The sequence below is a fragment of the Cygnus atratus genome, chromosome 19 (assembly GCF_013377495.2).
Source record: "Cygnus atratus isolate AKBS03 ecotype Queensland, Australia chromosome 19, CAtr_DNAZoo_HiC_assembly, whole genome shotgun sequence".
Taxonomy (NCBI): Eukaryota; Metazoa; Chordata; class Aves; order Anseriformes; family Anatidae; genus Cygnus; species Cygnus atratus.
Window position 1 is genome coordinate 2,310,790 of NC_066380.1, and position 27,015 is coordinate 2,337,804.

General features: G+C 53.2%; 3 protein-coding genes across 24 annotated transcripts in view; all 3 read right to left on the reverse strand.

Moving 5' to 3' along the window:
• The window catches only part of MORN5 (MORN repeat containing 5), a 173,696-nt gene extending 165,624 nt beyond the window's left edge, over positions 1–8,072 (reverse strand). For 4 of the 5 annotated variants that reach the window (XM_050714571.1, XM_050714573.1, XM_050714569.1 and 1 more), the window contains exon 1: positions 8,066–8,072. The gene's annotated coding sequence lies outside the window, so the exon portion shown is untranslated. Of the gene's footprint in view, positions 1–8,063 lie in introns of all 5 variants that reach the window. The other variant, XM_050714570.1, reaches the window with a different exon arrangement.
• MRRF (mitochondrial ribosome recycling factor) overlaps positions 1–8,078 on the reverse strand; it is a 217,363-nt gene extending 209,285 nt beyond the window's left edge. For 2 of the 3 annotated variants that reach the window (XM_050714566.1, XM_035555479.2), the window contains exon 1: positions 8,066–8,078. The gene's annotated coding sequence lies outside the window, so the exon portion shown is untranslated. Of the gene's footprint in view, positions 1–8,063 lie in introns of all 3 variants that reach the window. The other variant, XM_050714565.1, reaches the window with a different exon arrangement.
• Positions 1–27,015, reverse strand: part of DAB2IP (DAB2 interacting protein) — a 238,113-nt gene that overhangs the window by 36,781 nt on the left and 174,317 nt on the right. For 11 of the 16 annotated variants that reach the window (XM_035555499.2, XM_050714561.1, XM_035555496.2 and 8 more), the window contains 2 exons: positions 6,078–6,231; positions 22–120 (listed from right to left, as the gene is read on the reverse strand). In XM_035555499.2, the coding sequence (XP_035411392.1) occupies positions 22–120; positions 6,078–6,231 (253 nt within the window). Of the gene's footprint in view, positions 1–21; positions 121–6,077; positions 6,232–12,323; positions 12,440–12,788; positions 12,843–27,015 lie in introns of those variants that run through there. The other 5 variants (XM_035555504.2, XM_035555512.2, XM_035555509.2 and 2 more) reach the window with 3 other exon arrangements.

Genomic DNA, 27,015 nt, shown 5'->3' on the forward strand with positions numbered 1-27,015 from the left:
GCAATTCCTCAAAGCCACTACCTTATTTGGGTGCACGGCACGCCGCAGGTTTTCCATCCATTTATCTCGCTCTGCTGCGGAACGACACGAGAAGCACTTACTTCCTGATGAAGTCGTCACCTACAGGGAAAGGAACAGGATTATGTCTTGACCAGCACACTGCAGACTGTGATACGGGGGAGAGGGGGAGTTAGGAAAGGTGCTAGTGGATTTTTTTCTTTTTTAAGTAAACAGCTTTACCCAGGCATGAAGCAACAGCCCCTAAGGCTACCAGAAAAACAGGGCAACTCTGTATGTCACAGAAATAATCATGGAAGCAAATTCCAATTACTTCTCCTCTTGCACACCAGAAAACACAAGATAATGGCCCCGTGCATGTGATGCTTTAAACCACCAAGTTCCTCTACTGAGAAGAGTGCAAATCCTTAAATGAACTAAAGATAAACTGCAACCACTTGGCATCCCTCCAGATTCAGCCCAAAACTTGCAGTTGTAACAACCCAGCCCTTGTTTTCGGAAGAACGCCAGGCCCCGGCAGGCTGGCTTCTTGCTGTCCCCCCCCCCTTCACGCCCTGTTCTGAAGGCCTTGCTGCGAAGAACATGCAGCCGAGGACATGCACCACGCTGCTGGAGGGCCAGAGGCACTCCTGTGCTCCCCGCACTGGCTCCCCTCAGCCAGCCACAAAGCCCTCAGCCGGCTGCTCTCCCTTCTCTGTATCCATTGTATTTGGTGATACCCCATAATATTCTTTATGCACATCTCTGGCTTGCAAGCAAATGGACCTGGTTAGTACCTAAATAACTCTCTCTGAGTTTCACTTCCGCCAGTCAAGCTGCAGAGCTCCCTGTGAGTGCCGTATCGTCTGACAGTGTTTGTGTTTACACGCTGCACACCGCTTATCTGCTTCTGGGAGACACAATCTCCTCCAATTTCATACATCTCCCCGAACCTGTTCTTACAAGCAGAGCTGGCACTTGCTACGATTCATCATCTTCAGCTAACCTCAGCCGTGAGCTGAGCACATCCCTTTGCACAAAGGCATCTCCTCACCAGGACAACACGACGAGAGGCCTAGCCTGCCTTTTCACAGCAAATGCAAGAAATCTCCCCACGCTTGATATCCCCAAGTTCTCTCCTTCAGGCAGACACTCTTCCCTGTCCTTAATGCATTCAATCTGTCCTGTAATACTAATATTCTTTGGGGCACACTTTATCTTCCATTTCTAAGAAAAGATGACTCCATATTACTAGGCACAATAGTATGATCTTTTCAGCATCCCTTCACGCTTCGATGTGTTTCCCGTTTCTTCAAAGTTTCCCATCACAAATGTGGCCTGCTTCATCCCGTTTGCTGCTCCTGTGAACCTCTGTCCCCGAACAAACAAACTTCTGGTGGCCCAGGAGACGTACCACTCGCAAAAGTGACTGTCCACAGCATGTGACCCCTACACCTTGCCCTGCCCATGGCGTGGCTGCTCTGTATTTTGATCCTTTTCTCAGCAGAGCTTCTACAACAGCATTCCAGATGAGCATGGCCATACACCCGCATGGTAACGACACCCAGAAAGAAGCAACACGCAGCTGCATCGCTGTGACATGTGCTTCAAAACTGCTCAGACAAGAACCTAACAATTCAGAACTTGAGCCCTGTCTTGTCTGGTCCACAAATTAGCTGTGCAAGAATCAAAATCAGCCATGTTCAAATCCAAAGCATCACAGTCCTGAACACTGCTGGGACAGCCACACCACCCTGCGGTGCCACAGCCGGGTTTCTGTACCCCAGAGTGAGAAAAAAACCCTCCCACTGACACTGAGTGAGGTCCACTAAATTCAGTCCTGCACAGAAATCAGTTAATAAAGGTGTAACAGGTCAAATATACTTTTCAGTAAACTATACCGTTAGTCCATTTCCTCAAAGGCCATTTTTCACCTAGCTTGTTTAGCTCTTTTGTTTTGATGGGAGTTCGGTATACTAATGAATTTTCCAAAAAAGAGGATTATGGCTTATTTGATTGTTGTGGAAAGATGCTCTCTTAAAGACAAGTTCTCCTTGGTGGCACACATGGATCCCACAGATGCCTAGAGTATTCATATCCAAATAAACAAACATGCAATTTAGCCGTCCTTCTATTGGCTTTGTTAATTACATTTGTGTTTTGTTTTTTTTTTTTAAACAGCTGTCTGTTTAGTTGCATATCTAATATATTTTCTTGCCACACTTAAGTCAATACGTTAGCATTGAGTTATCACAGTAAAATTTATGATTCAATTCCAAAACAGTTACTGATCAACTAATCATTCAAAAGCTACACAAAACTATCTGTTCACTCAACTGAGAGAAGGCAAAAGTCCCGGTGCCGTAGGAAGGAAGCCCTCCTGATCTGCTGGGAGGTGAAAGTCCTATCTACCACATGTGACCGAAAATAGCATTTTCCACAGATCTGCAATAATCTTTTGGCTTTCAGCTCTAACCTAAATATTATATGGCACTGATGATCTTCATGACATATTAATTACCTTGATAAAGAGAGCATTCTTGTCTCAACAAGATTTTGGATGTGCTAAAAAACTATTAAGGTACAGGATAAACTCGTGGGTGGCTGATCCCTTAAGTCAGACAAAATCTTGTCATTTTTAAAATGTGTTAGGTACAGCATCCTCGAAGCATATTACACGGAATCTCACTGGTGTAGGAACAGAGGATGATAACCGAGTTACTAAAGCTGTTTCACTCAATGTGTGCAGAAGATTTTACAAGTTCTGGCTCAAGCTGACAACCCCACCGCACCCACTGGCAGAAGGGCACAGCCCCGCAGAGCCCGTGATGGCTGTCCGGGACCTGAAGGGCTGTGTGAGCAACGGTGACTGCTTACACTGTGGGACTAAACCTCTCCTCTAAATCCTCCTGTGCTCAGGCAAGGCCAGGATGAGGCTACAAGGTTCCAGTTGTACCAGAGCAATCATCCCAGTAGCAGTTTTTCCTTCCTCCTGCTCTGCATCCCCCAGGCACGAGCTGTGGAGCAGGACAAGACTCCAGCCTGCCCGCACAGAAACAGAACCCTTCCGTCCTGATTCCCATTCCTGGTCCAGGTCACCAGGATCCCACAAATAGCAGAGCCAGGAATAGGCTCTGGGAGTCTGGACTCCCAGTCTCCTTTACGAGGCTAAGCTGCCTACTATATATTTAGCACACACAGCATATGCGGTGGCTCTAGATGATTATGCTGACTGGAGGTCTTATAAGGAGAAAGAAGACGGCGTTGAATAACTTTGAAAACAATCACTGAGGAAAACAAGTAAATACTGACTTCCAAGTACTCAGCAAGTCAGAAAAACAGCAAGTTTCACAGACCTAAATAAGCAGAAAAAGCCCGATGCAGCACTGAAAAAGCGCTGCGTGAGTGCTGACTCTCCTGGCCCCCGGCGGAGCCAGAGCCACCACACGGCTTCACACTGGCTGGCCAGGCCGAAGGAGAGAAACATCCCTGCCGTAACCTTTATACAGCCCGCTGCCTCAACAAACCACTTGCTTTTCTCCACTGCAGATGGCTTTGGCACCTCCCTCTTGTCTCCGTTTGGGTGCTGCCACTGCCCTCTCCGGCCCTTTCCCCTTCAGCTCCCAAGGCACCGGGCTGCTGTGGCGTGGTGCAGGAGGAGCTGCGTGTGAGGCACCTCGTGCTGGGGCTGGCAAGCAGCGGCTGGCCTTGCTGGCACTGTCCTGTGCCCAACCGCACCACTGAGAGGAGACGATTTCGGACAGTGTGAGGCTGGCACTGCCCAGCACCGGCAGTGCTGCCCTTCGCCGTTTGAGATAGCAGAATTGGCTGTTCCTGACAGGCCTCCCTGGAGGACTGATCCACCGGAGCTTCACAGGGCATGGATGAGGCACAGTATCACGCCACAGCCTCTTCGCAATCCATTGTGTGGAAAAAGTCTTGTGTCCGTGACTCGGGCAGGCCCTTCTCACTCGACATTTCTTACTCAGCTCATTTTCCAGGACAACACCCTGAGTTTCTCGCTCTTACGTGTTCCAACACATGGCAGTGTCGTGGCCCAACCAGCAGCTTCAGTTTTCCTCTCGGCTTCCCACAGACCCAAACCAGAGATTTTGCAGTTCCACACCGCAGGAACTGCCACAAGTTTCCTGCTCTTTGCTGAGCTTCCACCAAAAAGTGGCCTATGCTATGTCTTGCTTGTACTTACTTGTACTTACTGACAGAGCAACACTGAAAGATTCAGGATTACAGACGGGGAGATATTTGGGATCGATCAGAAGTCTACCATTCTAGTTTTCCAAAACATTCTCCAAAGCAAAATAACGAAAGCCAACTTTCAAGCACTGAGGAGGAGAAGGTGCCTGTGCAGTTTTGTTGCTCTGCTTCCACTGCTGCCTGGCACGGAGAGCCACGCGATGTGGCACACAGCGCTTGGCCGCCAGCGCCCTGGTCGCTGCCCTCCCGATGGCAACGCTTACTCTCTGCCTCTGCCAGCTGCGCAGGGAGGATTGCGGGCACTGCCCACTACCCATCAGGGATCCAGAAAGATCTACAAACTCATTTCACTTCTGACCGAGTGCAGTATTTGAAAGAGGCTCTCTGGAGAAGCAAGACCGATGCATTAACACAATATGCCATTTAGCTCTCACCTAACCGCTTCCCTCTGGAGCTTGTTGATGAGTAACCATCAGTTACAAATCAATGCCCCTTTTGTTTTCCAGCATTCTTCCTTTACTCTGCAGGATTTGCAGAACAGCAATTAACATGTTCTTTTTTTTTCTGACTCTTCTTTATCCAACTCACTTTAAAATGGAATTTTCTTCCTCCTTACAAGTGCATGACTTGTGTAATTTTCCTCTCAGTCAACTTCTACAAGTACTGTTCATATCCCTTCCCCTTCTCTTGTGTGCTGAACAGAATTGGTAAACAACTCTTATATTATGGATGTCACATCTATTTTCCATCTAGCTTCATTTTATCTTTCTTGAGTGGAATGTAATAGAGGCCATATAATTTACAAAACTGTTCTCCTCCTGACCTGCCACACTTGCTCAATTCTACAGAGAATGCACAGCACTGGAAATTTTATACCTCAACCCACTCCCTCAACTTCAGAGTTCATGTATGGGGCTATTTTTTGGTCAGACTGCTTCTGTATTACCCACTTATATTTTAAAAAATGGATCTTTTAATTCATTTATTTCAAACTGTGCTAATTTCAGTAACGTAAAAATCTTCATGTGTCCCGTTTGACTCCTCTTGGACGCTGACAGTGCTGTCTTCACATACCTCTGCCCATCCTAGGAATGCATTCCCATCAAATTTTACAGTACAACCCAAGCATGGCTATATGGTTTATCTACTCGCTGATGTTCAAGTACAAAGAGATTACCTTCTCTTCACAGAAACACAAGTATCAACCACCTTATTACTGTAGGAAAACCATTTCCCAGTACCATATGCAGGTGCTGCCATAAGCAATAATGCTTTTCCATCCATGATGCAGGGCAAACAATTCCCAAGAGGCACTGCCTTGTGCTATCCAACTACAAACTTGTTTGTATGTGTCCCACCACCTCCTGCTAGCGCAGACCTAGCCACGTGTCATAAAAGATGCATATATCCATTTAAAAAACTCCTGAAATACGGATTTTTTAATTACCCAGAAAAGCGAAGCTTGAGATTTCTAGACAAAGTCCTCAACACTCCCACTAATAGCTGTAGGCTCTTTGTGACCACGTGTAACATCTTTGTAAACACAGAATAGAGGCAAGCACCTTCTGCTATCTGTATGAACATAAACTACAAGTTTAAGCTCTGCTAATGCAGGTTTCTAAGTAGTCTGGCACCTGTGCCAGGAGCAAGCCCTGCAACAACAATGGTTATAAGGCAAAGAGCTTGTTGCTCTGATTTGTGGGTGTGCTTCTCCTTGGAAAGATGAAGTAATTTTCTGCCCATGGAATGGTCTCTGTGCAACAATTCAGAGCAGAAGCGCTTTGTAACAGCGAGAGCCCAAGATGTGATCCCGCACCTGGCTCCCCAGCCAGCCCTGTTGCACAGCGTACAGAAAGGCTCCTTACCTCAAAGCAGTAGTCTTGTCCCAGGATGCTACTGTGGACCGGCTTGATGACCACTTCTTCCTCCATGCTGAGATCCAGAGCCTCAACAGCACTACTGGGACTGAGCAAAGACTCGTGGGAGCGTGATTCTTTCAGCCTCGGCATTAGATGGGATCTGGAGGAAAAATGCAACCGTATCAGTGGACGCTTTCCTGCCCAGAGAAATGATTCAGCCCATCTGTTAGCAACAACTGCAGAATATTCCTATGAACTTTATGCCACGCGATAACAGAGGGCCCAGAATAGCATCCCCCTGTGCGCAGGGACTCTTCTCCCCCTCCAGAAATGCATCCAGCTGTATCACGGATGCAGACAGTGTGGATTCACACTCTGTAACCAACAATCTGAGGGCTCGTGTGCTCCATCCGATTGTTACATACATCCCCAGGATGGGGAGAGTGTGGAAAATATGGCCATGATAGCCCTATCGATTGATCTAAATGCTCTAGAGTCCCACTGGCAGCATTTAGCAGCAGGGAGCCCACAGACAGCAAGCAGCACACCATTTTCAGAGACAGCCAATACAATCAATGGTGCTGTAACTCTTAAAGCAAAATCAGAGAGCTCAAGGGGAGAAAAAAAAGAAAGATAGCTAGGTACTCCCAGGGAAAACACAACACAACCATAAAGTGGCAAGGGAAAAAATAACTTGAGAGCAGAGGGAGCAGTTGCTTTCTCTAGTCTGCACCGTGTAAAATGTTCCTGTGCAAGCTGGCTCACAAAAGCTCTGATCCCAGCAACTGACCTTTCAAACCTCTGGCAAGCACTTTGGGGTCTTCCAAAGAGAACATGCGTCTGTCTGTCTGTCTATAAAGAGTACGCTGCCTTATTCAAAGGCGCGGAAGGACAGAAATAAGGGGAGTCTGAGATATTCTCAGCGTAGTCTTTTATGAGCAGAACAACAATGCTCCCAATATTCTCTATCAGATTGCTCTGCCTGTGCGTATTGAGTTTTGTCAGTCTCCAGAACATAGCTGACCAAAACACAGGGAAATGTCAATAGTGCATGCAAAATTCATAGCTTCCAGTTACTCACATGCCAAGCTCAATCTAGAAAAAGCCAAAGTCAAGTCTAAGATAAACAGCACTGGGAGATAAAAAGGTGCTCCTCTAGATTTGCCATTAAGATTCAGGCCATCGATAGACCGCAAGGTGATGAAGGATCAGCCTGCAGCTGGGCTATCCACCTGGGAACGGGAAAGGGACAGCTCTGAGGGCTGCAGGCCACCCCTCATGCAGCTGCTCAGGGGACAAACGGCTCTCAAACATTAAAAGCCTTGCGTTACTACAGACCCGTATGGGACAAGAAGCAGTGGCTTAGAAGCACCAAGGCTCTCCATCCCATTAGCAATTCTCTGAGCTGCCCGCTCACCCATCTCTATTGGGAATAAATTGATCTTTAGGAATTGAGCACAGTCATTTCCCAGTACTTTGTGGCAATTTTGCACTATTTTCACAGAAAAGGATCCATACCCTTTTCCTCTGAGTGATACTGTAAGTGAACTCTAATATGGGTAGACAGATCAAGTTGCCCTGGCTGCTGAGTACAGTACTGATACCCAGTAGCTCAAGAACTGACAACACAGACCTGATAAGCTCAGAATCGAGGCATTTATGGCAAGTCTTACTTCTGCAATTTACAGATGAAATTAGAAGAGCTAAGTAACCAAGCTGGGACTTGCATTTTTGTGTGGGCACATATAAATATTGATAATTTAAACCTACAACTGAGGAACTACGTGCTGTAACACACCGAGCTGGACTGCTTCATGCTGGCATAAGAATTTTTGCTGGAATTAAAACAAAACAAGTCTATTTTTCATTCAAAACCATTGCAGCTGCAAGGCCACGAGAAGGAATGCAGATGTGCAATACAAAGAATCACCAAGCAGGAGTTTCTCAGGACATATCTCATTCTCACCAGATTAATCAAATGCCTTTTTCTATCTCCCCGTACTCTGCCGTACATCTCTGGGTATTCTAAAATTAACAAGATTTTCTTAGACACAAGAGTATTTGGGGGGTTCTTTCCTAGGCAGGACACATTCCCTGGCTGTCTTTTCCTCCCGAACAGCAGATCAGATCCGACCCAGGTCAGCACCACCAGCACTTCTCACCAGATGCTGCGCTGCATGGAGGAGCGTTGTAGGTCTTAAACCAGCCCTAAATGGCGCAGCATCTGTCTGCGTATCACGAGCTAAACGGGGAGATGTCATTAATTAGAGGCTCTTGTTGGAGATCACAGCAGAAAGGCTGAGGTCCTTCTGCCAGAGGAAGCCCCGGCAGAGGGGGAGCGCTGCCTGCGCGGGGGCTCCCAGGGCAGCGGACGGATTCCCCCCAGCACCCCCAGACCTGCCCTGGCGCCGATCTGAAAACCCCGATCCGGAGGAGAAGCATTTCTCCCATCCATTATAAGGAACGTGACATCCGCAGCACGATCCCATTTCCTGGAAGATGTCTGCCAGGCCCTGTCACAGCTCCCACGCTCCCTGCTGCAGAGACAGCCCGAGGACGGTCCTGCAAAGGCCACACGCTGCTCCCTGACTTGTGGGGTGAGGATATTCTCCTCTCTGAGAGCCTTCAGCCTCCCTGCATGCGGGGAGAAGGTGGCTCTGTGCGGTCCCTGGAGTGGTCTCGGAGCACCGACGTCTCTGCCCCTACTGCAGCGGTCACTCAGGCCTGCAGGGCTTGGGGCAAAGACAGCTTACTGGGTGACGGCTGGCAAGGAGTGCAGAAATAATAGTAAAAAAAACCAACATCCTGGCTTACATGAGCCGATTAAATTCAGTTCCTACACCTTTGCTTTAATATGGTGGGAGCGTCCAGCTGCCCGGAGATGTCTCACAGCAGGAAACCCTCTTTCCAAACAGCACATTCAGTTCCTTTTGCCGTGGGCCTTATTTTAATCTCCTTCTACATGCCTAAAGTTCAGTTGAAATGAAGGAGGGAAAAAAAAAATCTCATAAAACACCACATTAGTTCTAAAGAGAAATAACATTACTGCTACTGGCACTGACCTAGAGAGTCCTGCACAGAAGCAGCCAGTCGCTGGTTATTAAAGGAAGAGGTTTACTGCCCCAGAGCAACGAGCGAGGGTTGTTGTTCTAAATAATAAAAGCCATAAAGCACTGCCACGTGAAGGGACGCTATCCCCCCTCTGCCTGCTTCCCTCATAAGCAGCCAGAATTAGGCATGTTGAGCACTGTCAGGCCGTGAGTGCACCCCCAGCCCAGGCAGGACTCTGGACACCGGGGAGGAAGCGCAGGGCCAGAAGCCATCCTCACCGCGCACAGGAACCATCCGTCTGCCAGCAGCACCGGCAGGACTGCTGGGGAATTCGGGCCCCGTGCTCCCTCAAGAGCAAAGATACTCAGCCGAGGCTACAAGGAGGGAAAATGTTTAGGGCCTGTCTACACAGAATTATTCTGGAGTAGGTCTTGTGTGTTAAACTCGTACACTCTTATTCCAGAATTGCTTTCTTGTGAAGACAAGCCCTCAAAGGGGCAACCCCAACAGTTTTCATTTCAGGACTTCACCTGCCTGAAACTACGCAGCTGCTGACTTTTGTGGTTTTCTGACGGAAATTTTCCTGATATTTTTTGAAAGACAGAAGCGAACGGGGAACCTGGCTGGCTAGCTGCAGAGAGGGGGAGCAGACACAAAACGTGGAAAAAAAACCTAAGAACCTTTCTTAAATCTTCTGTTCCACTGTGAAAGCAGAAGCAGATGGGAAAATACTGAGGGAAGTCCAGGCCCCACACTGAAGATGTCCCGTTAATACCAGCTGCAGTCGGCCGCTGCGACACAAACGCCCCGCTGCCTGCAAGGCCGACAGTGCCCAGCTTAAGGTCTGGAAGGATTGGATCTCCTAAATGACAGACGTGACCCTGGACACGTTTCCAGGTCACATCCATTCACCATACACAGGTTTTCAGGGACTAACAGCTCTCTGTTCTGACCCCCGGGGCAGCCCTCGACCCCTCGACGTCCTCTGCAGGGGTCCTGCGGGCACAGGCGCAGCGCAGCCGGGACCCGCCTGCAGCGTCGGCACAATTTCGAGCTGTCCCCAGCCTGGGGATTAGGCTGTGTTATGACTGAGAATAAAGGGGGCGACTCCACTGAACGATCTGCAGCCTCAGAGGGGAAAAGGCTGCCAGCGGGGCAGACGGGCGCACCATCCTTGTCCAGCTTCACCGGAGGCACAAATTCGGGCGCAGGGGAGCTGCGTGGTGCAGAGCCGCCTGCCTCACTGCTGCACGGCCCCAGCTGCTCAGAGGAGCCACGTCCTCCAGCAGCAGACACAAATGAAGCTCTCCTACACCTCATCTCCCAAGCCCCCCCAGCCTCACAAGCAGTGCCCGTGTGAAACCCCAGGGCCCGGCGCTGCTTCCTGCTAACCTCTTGGCCACTGCCGCAGCTCTCACCCGTTCCTGCCCTCGTGCCTCATCCTGCTGAGCGCGTTGCTTCGATTTAACAAATAAATATCCAAGTGTTGTTATGGGAATAACCACGAGGAACGGCGCAACAGAACTTGTGTGCTCCCAGAAGACAAGGGAATGTTTTTTTTTTTTCCCTGTACGTGCGGATGAAGTCCCCACGAGCGCTCTGCGTGCGGCGCTGCATCCTCCTAGGACAGCAATGCCCACGTTTTGCTAATCTGAGCTTTCCCCTCTGCTCTCTGACCTCCAGCTGCTGATCTGTGCCGCCGTGGGCTGAAGCGGAGGCAGATGCCCCGCAGCCTTTGGGATCTCCGGGCAGCAGGCACAGGGAGCACCGATCAGCGTGCTCACCACCGGCAGCTGCGTCACGTTCCCCTCACTGCACAACACCTTCACCCAGCAAGACAAAGGACATGTAATTAAACTTATTAATGGCTGCCCTTGTTTTTAGACTGTTCTCGGTTTCAGCTGGCAGCAGGATTAGTTACGTTCAAAAGGACTCTGTCAGCTCAGACCAGGTTCCAAATTTTGTTTTTGCCAGAGCAGTGCTGAAGGGTGATTTAGCTCACGACGTTCACCTGGGCAGGGCCCATGCTGGGCTAGCGATGGCCACAGCTGGGTTTGCCAGCGGCAGCCTGTAAGTCCAGCACAGTACGAGCAGCAAGGACACCACTGGGTTTGCAACGCGCAACATGAGAGAAGCTGCAAAAGCATGCAAAACGGCTCGAGAGCAAGGAATAAACAAGAATCAGAAACGCTGCTCGAGTTTCAATAACCAAACATGATAAGCTAGAGAAGCAACTTCTCCCTCCTTCCCAAGAGCACAGGGGGACCACCATTTCTCTCTTTTCACAGGAACCAGCACTTCCATATAAAACACGACCTTTTCTTCCCACATTAGGCTAAATCAGCATCTATTAATAGTGCCGCATCTGTGGACAGCTGATACGGAGGACGCGGGGCCACCGCTCTTTGGAATTCGGACCCCAGCGCAGCCCCAGGCCTGCCCATTCCCGCAGCACCGGGAGCCTCCGGAGCGAGGAGGCGCGGGACGGCCGCGGCAGCCACCGGGGCGAGGACGGGGAGCGCAGGCAGCAGCAGGACCGCGGCGGAGCCTCCCGGTGCCCTGGTGCCCTGCCACCGCCCGTGGGCACCAGCGAGGTCGGGGCGCTCCCCACCTGCACCCCGCATCCGCGGGCTGGGAGGAGGGCGGGGACGAAGGTTTTTGGGTTTTTGCCTACGAAATCGCGGCTCAGCGTAGCTCAGGAGCTGAGCAAGCGAGAAAAAGCCAGGCAGGATCTCTCCTCCCGGATCAACCACAAGGAAATCAAAAGTCGCAAGCTCCCTCTTCTGCGCCACGGCCCCGGCTCCGGAGCCCGGCCGCGGACCGTTGCCTAAGGCAGCGAGGATGTTTGGATAAATAACGACGAAAACAAAATTCCTCGCACACAGCCTCACGGACGCAGCGCTGCTAAAAATAACGCGCTGCTGGGCGCGGGCGGGGAGCGAGCGAGCCGCGGGCTGAAACCGCGCACGGCCGGGCCGGCTCCGAGCCGCGGCGGCCTCCGGGGAGCTGCGGGCCCTGCGCCGGGTCCCGCCGGGCCGGGACCGGGACCGGGACCGGGCGGCTCCGCCACGGGGCTGCGGGCGACGGCAGAACCCGGAGCCCGCGGGGGAGGCGCAGGAACCCCGGGGCTGCACCGGGGGACGCGGACACACCCGGACACCCGCACGGACCCGGCCCCCCCCCGCACGGACCCGCACCCACCCCGCCGCCGCCGCGCTGCTCACCCCGCGGGCCCGGCTCGCCTCGGGCCGCCCCATGCCGCGCTCCGCCGGCCGCCCCCGGCCCGGCCCCGCCGCCGCCGCCGCCCCTCCCCGCCCCGCTCCGCCCCGCTCGGCAGCCGCCGCCGGGGCCGCGGGATTGGCTGCGCTGTAGCTGGGCAGAGCGCCCCGGGCCCGCCGCCGCCGCCCTCCCCGGTCCCCCCCCGAGCCCCGGGAGCGGCCCCGGAGGAGCCCCGGCCTTGCCCGGCCTTGCCCCGCCGAGCTGCCCCCCGGCACGGCCGCGCTCCGGTTCTCTCGGGGCCCCGGTGCTCCGCAGCCCTGCTGCGCCCCCCCCGGTGCTCAGCCCCCTCCCGGTGCTCAGCCCCGGGAAGCGCCGGGGATGGAGGCAGCCGCTGCCCCCCCCCGGTGCCCCCCGGTTCCCCCGCCCGTCCCCTGCCCCGGCACCGACCTGCGCAGCAGCGCGATGCCCAGCAGCGAGAAGCGTTTGCAGCAGCAGCCGGCGGCACCCCCGTGAGCCATGCCCGCACCCCTCGGCCACGCCGGGGACCCGCCCGGGACCCCCCCCGGTGGGTGGCAGCCGGCGGGGCTCAGCGGTGCGGTGCCCGCCTGGGGGGGGGGGGGGGGGGGGCTCAGTGCGGTCCCCCGGGGGCCGGTGCCCCGCAGGGCAGCTTCACCCCCCCGGGGGACGCGGGGCAGGGGCAGGGGCAGGCAGCGCAGCGGGGCCCCGCCGTCCTCGTCGGCACCGTCCTCGGCCAGCCCACGCCGCCACGTTCCCCGAGCCGGGCTGTCGCTGTCATCAGCCCGGCGTATTCAAATGCCTCCATTACTCATCAGGAACAAAGTGGGACTATCTAGTAAATGAAAAAGCACCGCACGGCACTGTCCCCTGGCTGGTATTTATGGCTGCTTCCTTTTCCACTTTTCAAAGGCTACTGGCCGTGTCTGCAGCAAATCATAAATTCTCCGGCTCACGCACGGCTGCTCCGGGGATGAAGCAGGCACCTGGGCAGCTGCCGCTGGTCGGCATTGGAGGGGGAAATGAGAACGACGGTGAATATCCCTAATTAAAACCAATACAAAGTGCTTCCCCAGACCAGAGGGGGCCAGCGGGTCTCAGCACGGAAGACGGGCAGGCGCTGCCCCGCTGGCACGCAGGCCGGACTCCTGGGCTGTCCCTGGGATGGGTGCGGGCACCCCGAGCCCTCTGCCCAGCTCCGACACAGCAGCCGTGCCCCTCTACCTCCTGGGCCAGCGAGGTGGGCTCCAGCCTCGCACAGCTCTACGGGATCCTGAAGGCTTGGCGGAAAGGCAGCACTGTTGGGCTTCGCTAACACGGAGCCCTGCCTGTCACCTAACGCCGGTGGGGTCCTTTTCTTCCTTCCAGGGCAAACCAGTCCCCGCCGTGCCCTGGGGACGACACCACCGGCTCACCAGCCACGCTGGGACGAGCAGCGCGGGCAGCACAACGCCCCGCTCGGAGCGTCTCCCACCTTGCCTCCTTAGCGGAGCGCACGCAGACCCCTTCCCCTCGCAGTCTGCAGGCAGTGCTCCAGATTTAGCACATTTTTTTTGCCTTCCCCCCACTCCCCCCACCAGCGGTTTGAAGCTTTCTCACCGTTTGCTGGCAGATGCCATGCACAAAGAGAAGCTCGCTGTCCTCGATCTGCTTTTCAGGGCTTCTATAAAGTAGGGCACCAGCACCAACCCAGCGTCAGGTTTTTGATACATTGCTGGAGTAGCCAAAAATAATAACGGGCAGCTTCAGTCAATCTTTTCGTTCTCAAATCTGCAGCAGCAGCAGCAGCAGCACAGGGGTCCCTTGTGTGGCAGAGCAGAAATTCGGGACGTGCCAGACCAAACCCGCTCAGCAGCCCCCGGCTGCTCCGCGCCGTGAGCCGGGCTCACCCGCAGCTCCCGAGCAGGGCCCTGGGGTCCTCGCCGCGGAGCCATCAGCCCTTCGCCGCCGCCATCGGTGAGCACCGGGCTCTGCTCCCCAGGTTTCCTTCAGCACCTTATCTCCCTCGCTGCAGCGAAGCGTTAAGGTCAAGTTACAGTTTTACCAAGCGTTTTATCTTTCTGGCACGGCATAAAAATGCAGAATGTGAACTTTGGAACGAGCCCTCGCGCTTGCACTGGGTGGAGAGCGGAGCAGACCAAAGTTAGCAGGAAGAGAGAGAACCCGGCTCCTCTCTGCACCCCAGCGCAGGAATCATTCCCTCTGCACGTTCAGACACATTATTAGGACAAGCTGGAAGGACGCACTGAACGCAACGCACGCGTGCGTTCGGCCTGCCTTCAGCAGGCAGCCAGATGCGCTGGGAACGCCAGCTGAGGTAGGGGCCCCGCACGGCCCCACGCCGCTGCCAGGCGGCCAGGGGGGAGGGCAGCGAGGGCTGGCCCACGGGTGCTGGGCGCTGGGAAGCGCCGGTCGAACTCCGGTGTGCCGGGCCTGGAATTCCGCCCGGTCGCTGTCTGCACACACCCGGGCATCGAGACGAAGTCGCGCAGGAGCCCAGAGCCCTGGGAGCCCTGTGGTGGCCGTCCTGCTGCACGTTCATTCCCTGCACTCTCACCTCCGCGAAACACAAGGGTCTCCTTCCCAGAGGTAACGTGCTGCCGTGCCTGTGCCCCCGCGGGCTGCCCCACTGATCGCGCCGTGTTTGGGCTGATGCCCGAAACGCACGGCTCCTGGGAGCTGCTGTCTGTACCGCACAGGGCACTGATTCCCTCGCCCTCCCCGGCCTCCTGGCTGAGCACGCCTGTGAGGCTGGGAGGTGCAGCAGCAAAACCTTACAGCCAGCTGCTGCTTCCCCTGCCCAAGAGGGCCAGGCAGCTTAAGGGCTGCTGCTGTGAGCATTTCTAACACCAAAACCAAGCCTGGATGTCAAAGCCTCGGCTGCTTCCATTCAAAGCCAGGCTTTATCCCAGCTGCCTTAAACCAAACTTCATCCACACGGGGGGGGGGGGGGGGGCTCCCTGCACACCGCTGATCCCCCAACGGTGGCTGCGTTCAGAGGGTGACCAGCACGCTGGGAGCCGTTATCGTGCTCACGGATGTCTGCATCCTGCCTGGAGCGCTGCATCTGACCTCTCCCCCTTCTCTGCGTTCGCACCTTGTGTTATTTCTGGCACTCCAGCCTCCACCCACGCTGTTTAAGAAATGGCATTTGTTGAAGGAAATCACAGTGCTCCCTCAGAGGGTGCATAAAACAGTGCCTTCCGTGGGTTATTAGTTTTTTGGTCACAGCTAGCCCCAGTGACTATTATTTGCCTTCTCGGGTCCCTTTCCCTTCTGTGGCTCCTCCTGGCCACCCAGCCGGGCAGGGAGGGCTCGCACCAGGCGCTGCCCCAGCTCTGTGCAGCGACGTCTCCAGCCTCCTGCTGCGTTTACCTTTTTGAGCTATTAAACGCAGGGATCTCTCTCTTTTTTTGGCTCTGAAGCCGGTTCTCTGTGATCATGCTGTCTTTCACTCAGGAAAGCCAAATTCCCTAACAACCCTGAAGATTAAGAAATGGAAGGCATTGTGATCACCCAGTTTTACTCCAAATTTACAGTTAAAAGCCTGTCAATGTCTTAGAAAACACTTTTTGAGAAAGTTCGAACAACCCCACATTTAAGCATAATTAACATTTTAAGATGTGTAATTGCACAGCTGGCTTCTTGTCACTGGGTTGCTGCTCAAGTGTTGGGGCTGGGGATAATTATTATCGTGTACCTCTGCTGAAAAACTTTTCAGTGCGCCTACTACAGCCCGTGGCACCACCGAGCAACGCACAGAGCTCACTGCAGGTACCATTAAATCAGCTCGCGGGACACCTGGTGTTCCCCTATCAAGCCGCACGGCCGTACAGGAGCTGCCGAGCGCTGCAGAAGCACGACCGAGCCGCCCGCAACCTTGACTGCGTCCGCGTTTACTTTGTCCTTCAGCTCAGTTTTGGCAAAAAGTTAATGTGAAGCTGAAGGGCACAAATAACCCAAGCACTGCAGATAACGGGAACAATGGCAAAATTAAGCTGATAGATTATTAAAAGATTTCTTCACCTGCTTTATTAAAATGTGCTTGACGTTCACAAAACTCGGCAGAATCGATGTCTAGCATTTCTGAAAAATCAGGCTCCGTATCAAATAATATTTACACCGAAGGAATATTTAACCTCTGACTAATGCTGCCTTTTACTCCGTATTTCATAGCGGCTAGACAGTGGATCTGGACTGGCCAATTTCTATTCCTGCTTGCAATTAGCTTTCCTTTTCTGCTCTCCTGAACAAGCGCTAGACTTAGGAATTTAATACCGATAAACAGGAAATCTGCCTTTACTGAGATGCCACTCATCTTTTTTGGAGGTTTTATGTAAAATGTAACATTGTTATTAGCAGAAGATTTATAAAAATCTTTGTGTGAAGTCCCATTCCTGCAAACATTCAATATCATTTTGTGCTATTAGTCTCGCTTCAGAGACACTACTTAACATTCGACGACAATTTGAGCCAAGAACATTTGCAGGAGTCAAGTTCTGAATTTCAAATCTAAACTACATAGAGGTGCCAGCAGCATACAACTTCGAGCCTGGCAAACGCAAATACATGTCTTAGCATCTAAACAGTATTTTATTTTGATTTGTCCTTCTGTCTAACAATATCGGCGTATATAAAAGGCTCGGGTTAACAGGTGATAACTGACTTCAGAGACTGAATAATGTTTTTAACAAAATGATGTTCTTATAAACCAAAATTCAATCAATGACAAGGTTATAATAATAATAATAAAAAGTTAGGACAATGCTCTTCTGTTACTGCTGAACTCTTCCTTTAAAAAAAAACTCAAAGCACTTTAAAGTTTGTTTTGGTTGTGTGTATTTTATCCAGAGATGGCACCAGGATATAAAGCTAATTTCTTCCAATTGCTATCTGCCCTCTAGCCAGATAGATGTTAGTGTCTTTTAGGGATATAAAACACATCCTTCTCATAGGAGCCTTCTTTTCAGATGGAATGAGAGATTCACGCTGATGAAGCTGGTGATTTTTCTAGGGCTTTCAGAGCAGTAACTGCAGGCAATCCATTCCAGGAGCACAAGCACTCTCCCCTGCTCTCCTCCGCCTCTGGCACCTTCCAGGGGACAGGAGCCCTTGGAAGACACAGGATGTTTTTGCCCTCTTGTACACAGCTTCTGCACATAGCAGGAATTTGGAAAGCAGCAAGAAGGCCGAGGGCAGCAGCAGTGCTGGGGTGCCAGGGTTGTTCTGCAGGCACAGATGCAGGACGCAGCTATGAGCCCGGAAAAAGCCCTGGGCACCAGGACGCTTGCAAGTCCTGACTGCAGTCCCCATCTACCCCCAGACACGCAGGTAGGAAAAGGACAGATATTTGAAAAGACCCCCTCAGTATTTTTCCCTGGTCTCTGCACATTTCTGTGTTGGCTCACGCTGACCCCGCTCCCAGGGCCGAGCGGTGCGGTCCTGCCGTGGCCAGCCCCGTCCCTGCCGCTCCAGGCTCCCCGAGCAGTCACCCTGTGGCACGCTGCGGTGCACTGCATCAGCTCCCCAGCTCTCCTTTACAAGTGCAAGTGTCATTACTGTGTGCTTCACGCGATGCCAGGGGCCGCTACTTCCAGAGCTGATGTAAAAATTGTTATTAGAACTTATACACTGTGAAAAACTCCTAAGAAGTCCAATCCTGGCACTGCCCTAAATGAAATGACAGCCGCCGCCTGCCAGGGGTACGTGGATAAGAACGGAGCCAAGCGTGCATGCGGTCCTTATCCACACCCCACACCTGCTGCTCCCTCCCCAGAGTTTAACTGCTGAACACAGAGTACGGCCCAGAGGGTTTAAGATATGGAAAAGGTCAGAGCCAAGACTCAGGAGTGAAGAACAGATTGAGTGGGGTACATAAATGACAGCCCCATTTTAAAGCTAAAATTACTTTTTTCAATAAATTAGGACAAGCGAGCTTGCCTCCCCCTCAAACAATGCAGCTCTCCCTGGATGCAGACCGGAGGGCACGTACACGCAGGAATCAATGCTAATACCCTAAAAGATTAATCTCCGAAAATTATTTCAATGGAATGGAAATGATTTCATATAAATCTCTGCGTAGCAGGAGCGGATGAAGTATCGCAGTGATTCCTAGAACATGTGCAGACTGGAAAAGAGGCTGAGTTTCGCACAGGCGCGGTGCCACCACCCTGCCTGCCCCAGCGGAGGACGCGGGCTGGCACACCAGAGAACCTGCGGAGGCTGTCGTGCCCCTGAGGTCGCGGTCAGACAGGGGCGAGGACAGGGTCTGGCTCCCCGCAGATGGGAACACAGCCTGTTCTACCGCGAGTGAGTCGCGGCTTGCGATTTCAGAACGCAGTCAGGACGGCACTCCCCAGGGAAGGGAGACCTGGCTCTCATCAAAGCCCAGGTGAGCGCACTGAAGGCTCTACATGCGTTTGTGAGCGTGAATGTCTCCCTAAAACGTGCCTTTTGGTGCCTGCGGGACAAAGCCAGCCACGGGGCAGCAAGTTTTGCACATCCAAACCACACCTCAGAAGCACAAAGTCTCTGCAGAAGCACAAACCTGGCTGAGTAACGCCATTAGCAGCAGGCACCAAGCAGCACGGCAGCTCTGCTGCTGCTGACCACTCGCTCGGGGGGCTGCGGACCTCCAGCCTCCCCTTTCCTCAGGCTGGGAAGAGCACCGTGCCCCTGCTCCTGCCTGACCGGGGCCAGGAGCTCCTGCCTAACCAGGGGAGGGACACCTGGAGCCGGGCTGCCAGCCTGGAGGAGCAGGGGCTGCAGGGCCAGCACCGCAGCTGGAGAGGTTCAGTCCCGGGCCGCGTTCCCAGTGACACTCGTCGGCTCCAATTTGCCCCCCAGCCCAGAGAGCAGACAGGGCTGTAGGGATCTCATCTTCCCTTGGAGAGATGAAAGCTGAAATCTCAGTTTGGTCTCAGCTGTCTTTTTAAAGAGTTGTGTGATAGCAAAAGCTAACGAGTTTAACAACCCCTAATTGCCATTATCAACGTACGAGCTTCAAGCCGAGAACACCAACATTTGTTTTCCTAACTTCTGATTACTGCATTTCTCTCAAAGGGATGAAATTAGACCCAGTCGATCTTGCTGACCAGAAACACTTCTTATCACCTCTTGGATGAGACATGAAGAGATTCTTGAATGTGCTCTGTGAGCAGCCCTGTCTGGTATACAAATAATAGCTCCATCCTCCTCTACACAGGCAACTTGACCAAGAGCTTCAAGCTGCAGGCTGGGAACAGGCAGGAAAAAGACAGGTCTGATCCCTGGTTCAGTAGCTGCACGGTGGAAACAATTTCCTTTTATAACCAAGTTATTTTAAATCTATCTAGTTAGACAGATGCAAAGCACTGACACAGATGCACTGAAACTGGTTTCATCCTTGCCTGAACAGGATTAACTTGCCTCAGTTATTAACCAAATGAAACACCAGCTCATCTTCCTTGCAAAAACGGCTGTATTTTATGGGGATAGTTGTGCCAGCGCAGGATTTTTACAGAGACCGAATCTGGGAGGATTTTCCTTTGGGGCAGGTATTCAGGGTCAGCACAGGGCTCCCCACAACTTGGCTTGGCCTCAGCTCACTCCTTTGAGGTAGAACTGTGCCTTGTCTCACCTGCGGTTTTACTTCGTTCTTCAGGTGTCAGCCTGCCCCTTGGGGCATTGGCCTGGGCTGTTAACACGAGGAGTCAAAGCCAGCTGGACACGGCACCGAGAGCCTGAGCTGGTGGAACCAGGTGGAGTTAAAAGGAATGGAGCTGCACGGACACATCTTTTCCTGCGCATCCAGCCTGGGATCTGCTCCCTGCCCACAGTCCTGACTCCTGCCTTTTCCACTCCCTGCCATGGCTTTGCGTTGTGGTTCCCCAGCTCCGGGGGGTTACAGCTGCGCAGCAGAAAACAGAAATTCCTACTTCACTTTCCTCCAAGAATATTCAAAACATTTCTAGCCTTAAATTTTGATATGGAAAATTAGAGTTTGGATTTTGTTGTTGAATTTAATTCCTTAAAATGCTGATTTCCGCACGTAGTTTTTCTAGCAGCCAGGAGCCCTCCCTGCCCCACTGCCCATCCCCTGAACCACCGCTGTGCCAGTGCCACAAAACCGCTTTTTCTTCCCATGACAGATGCTAGGCTTAGCTCAAATCCCTGGGAATGGACGGGGCCAGCGTATGCTCTCATTAACGGAATTGCAATCTGCCCCTGAGCTCACGAGGCTGCCCCGGATTACACCGCCACAGCTAAACCCAGACCCCGTTTCGGGGGGACGTGTGTCCGGGGGCACACGCGGCCGATGGCCCCCGAAGGGCACTGTCCCTCTTGGGACGGGACACAGGAGGAGACAAAGAGAAGGAGCAGGGGGCGCGATGGGCCGGAGAGCCCCTACCCCAGCCTCGTCGTCTCCGCTACGCTGGGTTGCAAAGGTGCCAGGCTCCCACCAGCAGGCTGCCAGCAGCCTTTTACTCTGGTATCCCAGGGGGTAAATCACTAAATCAGGCAGTGCTCCGCGCGGGAGGCGGCTGACACGTGCCGGTGTAGGGCTGCAGCAGCTGCTCCCCGCAGCGCTCGGCCACGGCTGGGCTGCACGGCGCAGGCGCTGCTGGCGGCTCCAAGCGCGGGCAGGCAGGGCACGCAGAAAGTGAACACAAGCAAGCCTTTCCAGCACTGACAACTCACATCTGAATAATGCTACGGCAAGGTTAAACCAAAATGGCCCAAAGCACGAGGCTGAACTCTGGGGTCCAGCTCCGCACGTTGCTTCCCAGTACCAAGTGCCCAGCGCCCTGCGCCCAGCGCCTGCCGCTTCCCCTCCTCGTTCCATCCACCTTTTGTCTTGCCCGTTACACACTTAGAAGGGAGCACGGGCAAAGGGATTAAACGGAAAGCTTGCTAGAGGAACCCCAGAGCTCCCCAAAGCAAGGCGGCTCCCGCAACATCCCCTGGCACGGGGAAGGGCAGGGGCAGGGAGAAGCCCCGGCACATGCTGGAGCCCACCCTTCGCTCCCACGTGCAGTGGCCCAGCACAGGAGCAAGGAGCCAGGGGGTGCGGGGCAGGTGGCGAGCCGGGGTGGGTGCCAGGTGGGCAGTGAGCCGGGGTGGGTGCCGGGTGGGCAGTGAGCCGGGGTGGGCAGGACTCACCTCGCTCCGGCAGCAGCCAGCTGCTCGGCCGTGCCACCTCTCCCTGCCGGCAAGAGCCTGAATGTCTTTATATACCATTTCAGCAGATCAAAACCGAAAGCTGCAGCTTGGTTCCCAAATGAGCAATGGCACTGTAAACACCGGGAAGCAAAGTCCAGCCCGGCCCAACCAGTCACAACCGCTTCTTGCTTGCCATCACGCACAAGAGCTGCCAGCCCCTGCAGTCACCAGGCCTGCACAAGCAGCACAGACACCTAAAATGGCTTCACGAAACAACCGGAGCCATTTAAAATGTACATGCTGTGTGGCCAGGGCTTGCACCGTGTCGCCTTCCCTCGAGAGGATGAAACCCCGGCCATCTGCAGGCGCCTCTGCCACGGGACCGCAGGCGACGCGGGACTCGGCCATGGGGAGCTGGGGCAGCGCCGGTGCCCCAGGGCTCCCCAAAGCCGCGACCGGCTGTCTCAGCCCTGACTGCCTGCAAACTGGTGAGCTAGAGGCGAAAAGCTCCATTTCCCATTATCAGCCCCTAGAATTCTCACTGTCTGTGCTGTTTGTCGCTCCCTGACTTCATCCCCCAGCCCGACACCAGCGCCGCTGGCCTCAGGAAGCCAGGCACGCGCACGGAGGGCTGCTCTCGCAGGAGGGGTCACGTGGAGCGCGATGCACGCCAGGCCCTGGCTGCAAGGCTGTGCGCATGCCTGCGGTGTCAGGGCTCTCTTCCCATTAGGAAATCATCAGCTTGTCAACACGAATTACCCGGACAGATCCTGGCTGTTTATGAGTAACTGACCACATTCGGTGACTGAGTCACTCCATAACCTCTGGTCATATCCCATTTACAGAGCGCGAGGACAACAACTCCAATTGCTGGGCATATCCCGCAGCAGAGGGGTGGGACGGGGAGAGCACTGATACAATGCAGACTGCAGAGAAATTAAAACAATTGCCAAGTGAGAAAAATGTTCCACCATTTCTTCACTTCTCTGGACACTTAGAAATGCACAACCCATGAGGCTCTGGGTGGCTGGTTATTTGGAGGGGGAAAACAAGGATAATCCAAACCGATCACGCCTGGTACACAGGGACGGGTTCAACCCTCTGCACCCTCCGACCCACAGACTTCTGCAACAACCAGCTGCACCAGCAGCTGCCCCGCAGCAGACAGACAAATTTGGAGAAGCTGCCCAGCACCTCCCCTCTGAAGCGCCCACAACGCACACATCCATGTTTGCAAGAGCCTGGATACAACTTTATTTTTATTTTATTTTTCTAAGAACGAGATCAGAGCTGGTGGGAAGCGTCCCCCCAGCCCCGGCAGCAGGCGGTTCCCAGACGGGCAGCCAGCAGCAGGGGCTCCCATGGCAGTGCGCTGCCAGCAGGCTTCAGCCCAGCCTCCGCGAGGGAGAGCCGAGGCCGGGGCAGCCTCGCGCGTCTGCCAGCCCCCATCGAGCGGCCCCAGGGGGCGGCGGTGCCAGGGCAAACACCGACTTTGTGCCCCCAGTCAGGAACCCCGGGCACTAGCACTGGGCGACATCTGAGCCCTCCCGGGGGAAAAGGATGCAGGCTCTCGAGAAGTCCACCGTCTCGGACAAAGTACAGTTTCCAAAGCATACACATTCCTCCCGATGTCTAATTAATGATACTCTTTAGCAAAACTGCTTGGAAAGATGAATCATTTTACCCCCCTTATGTTTTTATTGTAGTAACGAGCAATGTAATTGTCTTGTCAAAAGGAAAACAGAACTGGAAGGAAACTCAGGGAGGGAACTCAAACGCGCCTTCCAAGCGCGCGGCTGCGACGTACCATTAGTCAGAGCCTAACTGGGGCCGTCTTCCTGCTCAGACAGAAAGCCCCAAGGACGCAGCAAAGGACTTAATGTTTAATCTAAGTCTGAGCACTATTGTTTGGAGCAAGCCATTAAAACCTCCGCTAGGCTGATGTGCAATCGCTGAGTACAATCTTGGCCTACCTTTGATATGTGCCTTCCCTTACAGCACCACTTATAATTTAAGGAACAAAAATGCTTTTAAATGCCTTTGAGTGTAGAAGTGCGAAAGCAGCTTCCTCTGAAAGCCAACGAGATCCCAAGTGGAGCCAGAAAGCCGCTCGAGTTGTGCACCATAAAGACTTCCACGATGCAAATTAGTAAGTCTCTCTGAGGATTGGGAAGTGTGCCACAGACTGCATTTCTGAGGCCATAGCTCTTTTATCTGAGTTGTTTTCTTCCTTTATCCTTGCCTCACTCCATGACAGTTTCGAGATTTTTGGCATCATAACTGCAGCCTGGCCTGTCAAGCTAAACATCAACAGAGACTTTATACGTACGTGAGAAATGAGAATAGACACCAAAATTGTTAATAGCTCTGCTGCTAGAATACTAACCAAGCAAAATGGGTGTGCTCCAGCAAAGGAAGGGGTTTGAACCATTTCTGATTCACGTCTGTCCAGCAGCACTGGCTTCATTGGGGCACCTCGGGGCCACCCAGGGGTCCTCCAGGCGGGCGCGGGCGCAGAGCCCGTCCCCGCAGATCTCCGCGCAGCTCAGCCCTGTGGAGGCTCTCAGAGCCGCGCCGCAGTGGCGCTGACTTGCTCTAAATGAGATCCAGATAAACTGTTTCTCGGAGACCATCCCAGCTTGCTGCAAACACTACAACGAGTTTGGAAACACTGGGATCACTGGACTCCAGTAAAAAGAGGCGAGCCATGCCAAGGCTGAGGGAACAGGAATGTGACCTAGCGGGGCTGCCTTGGCTTGCGAATGGCTCGTGGACAAAGCTCGCTCTTTCTCCCTTGCTTTTCACCATTGCCAAGCAGTGCCTTGCTCCCTTTATTCTGGCAAGTGTGTTAGGTAAAATGTACAAGAATTTCTCTCTGTGCCAGTGAATTCTAGCGGAGAAGCTTGAGAACGGCGCTGGGTGACAAGCCAGAGTTCAGCAAGGCGCCTGACCAGAATCCTGTGCACAGGCCCAGCAGCGAACAGACCAAAACACTGCAAACTACTACTGCCCAGCTCAGCGTCTGGGCCTGCTCCTGCAGAATGCTGCAGTACTTGTGCCACACTTCAGAGAAAATTTAATTATAAATGGGAACAACAGGCATGGCCCCGATATTCACCTGCTGCACAGGATGTGCCCCAGACTTTGAAATAGACCTACCAAAGTCAGAGATCTTCACTACTCGTTGTGAGGATGCTAAAAGCTCCAGCTACTTTGGCAATCACTATAACATATTTCCAGGCAGTTTTTAAAGGCACTAGCAAGATAAAATGAAGAAAAGAAATATTGCTTTTAAAAGGTACGCTGAACATTTGCCTTATCTGCCAGCCACTTTATTTTAATGAGGTTTGCTTTACTTCTTCTGGTATTTGCTTTGTCACACAGCTTCAGCCCCTGAGCATTTCTATCAAGCGCCGGTTATTTTCCGTGAGCAGCTGGAGGCTGAGGGGGCTGCGGCGGAGCCGGGGACACCGGGCAGCCGGGGCACGCGGGGAAATGCGGCGGGCACTCGTGCCCTGCCTCACTGGGCAAGCAAAGCCTCTGCCTTCGTCACAGAAAAGCTTTGAGTCCCGCAGATCAGATGCGTTAGGAGAGAGCCACATGCCGATCCCACAAGCGGGAACACAGCTACAGAGTTTTATTTATGGTGATATTTAATATGCAACAATCATTCCCCAACATCAGAGTAATAAACATCACTTCTCCATCTGATCTGAAATCAGCAAGCGTGCTTCTCACATTCACAGAGAGAGAGAAAATGCTAAATTATTTATGCTTTGAATATGAACAAATATAGAGAAATAAGTTAATTTGGTACAATTCAGCAGAGCAGATTCGGGGCAGATTATTGTACATCCTTCAGTCAAATCACACTCCCTCATTACTGTAAACAATTGTTTCTCCTTCAAAAAGTGGGTTAAAGAATTCTGAGTAAGGGATCAACAGCAGCATTTCTGACAATTTCTTTCAGATCTGACTGCACAAGTAAAACCTCCACCCCTCTAGGTCCTTGACGGTTTACTGGGCTGTAGCACCAGCGCTGGGCAGGAGCACTCCAACGCAGCAATCGAATTGGGACAGCGGTGGTTGAATGGCTTTCCAGGACACAAGCAGCTTCGTGTTGCTTGGTGGTAGCAAACGTATTCCCAGCTACATTCTGCAAAACTCCTTGTAACGATTCTATTGTGGTTGCCAAATGTCAAGGAAGTGAAGGAAAAAATGAAACCGAGCCATTTTGCCTCATCTTTGCACTTCTCCTTATCACCAATCACACCAGAGCAGATATTTTAAAGCCGGTATCTGTCTGCCACAGCAGCGTGATTTATACTATGGCCCTGTTCATTACGAAGTGGAAATAACATTGCAAGTGGCAGTCAGCAGTCACCAAGCTGTCACCTGGGCTACAAAACGCTGTGCCCACACACTGGCCGACTTCTGTGCAAAGGCATCAGGGTGCCCACGGAGCCGCTCTCAGCTCAGCCGGTGTCATCGCAGCCCAGGTGGGGACAGGCGCTTCTGAGCGCTGTCGCTCGTCTGTGGCACAGGCGGCGGTGACAGGCAGTGGTGACACAGGCAGTGACAGGCAGAGGATGACACAGGCAGCAGTGACAGGCAGCAGTGACACCAGCGGGGGAGGCACGGGGCCCCTGGTGCCAGCAGCAGGGTGCTGCAGGGTGCCCCGCTGCCCGGACCGTGCTGTCTGCAGGCAGAGCGCCTGCCGGACGAGGCAAGTCGTCGCAAGGACAACCCAAACCTCTAAAGCCACTGTTTTCATCGCACCTACTCTGGTTTCTTTATGTTTTATTCAACATTTTCCTGCCCATGCAGTAGGCTGTAAATACCGGCATGTTAATGAGCTCCTCCTGTAATCACTACAGCCATTAACAGGGCTGTGAAGTCTCAGGGCTGTTGTGCAGGCCCCAAGAGCTACAGACCCAGCCACGTCCCACCTTCGTTCCCAGCCCCTGTCAGGAGCGCAGCAGCAGTTCTCCAAACCTGGGGCCCTGGCAGGCAGCCCTGTGCCTCAGCCCTGACACCGATGGGTTTTAAACATCCTGGCAAGCTCAGTCGTTAAATGAATTAATTAAAGATACCCGACAGCTGCACAGAACCCCTCCTCCTTTCCATGTGGATGCAGAATTGCTCTTACACCTTCCACACTGCCCGGAGACCTACGCCAGCGTTAGCAAATAGAGTTTGCGATACCCCACTGTCACTTCAGGCTTGGCAGGAAGGAAGATCCTGCTGACAAGGAAAGCAGTGCCCCTGCAGGGGGAACGGCAAGAATCCTGGGGCAGGAATCCCTTCGGAGACTGACTTTTTGGCATCAAGCCTCCTATTGCACACGTGTGTGCGCATGTGGCAGTGAAGGGGATGAGATGGGAGAGGGGATGAGAACTGCCCTTCAATTTCTCAACAGTTTCTTAACTTAAATCCTTCCTTCTGAGCATAAGACCTAGATCAGGCTCAAGGAAAGAAAAACTTAATTAATCAGAGGTAGCTAAGTTCAAAGTGCGCC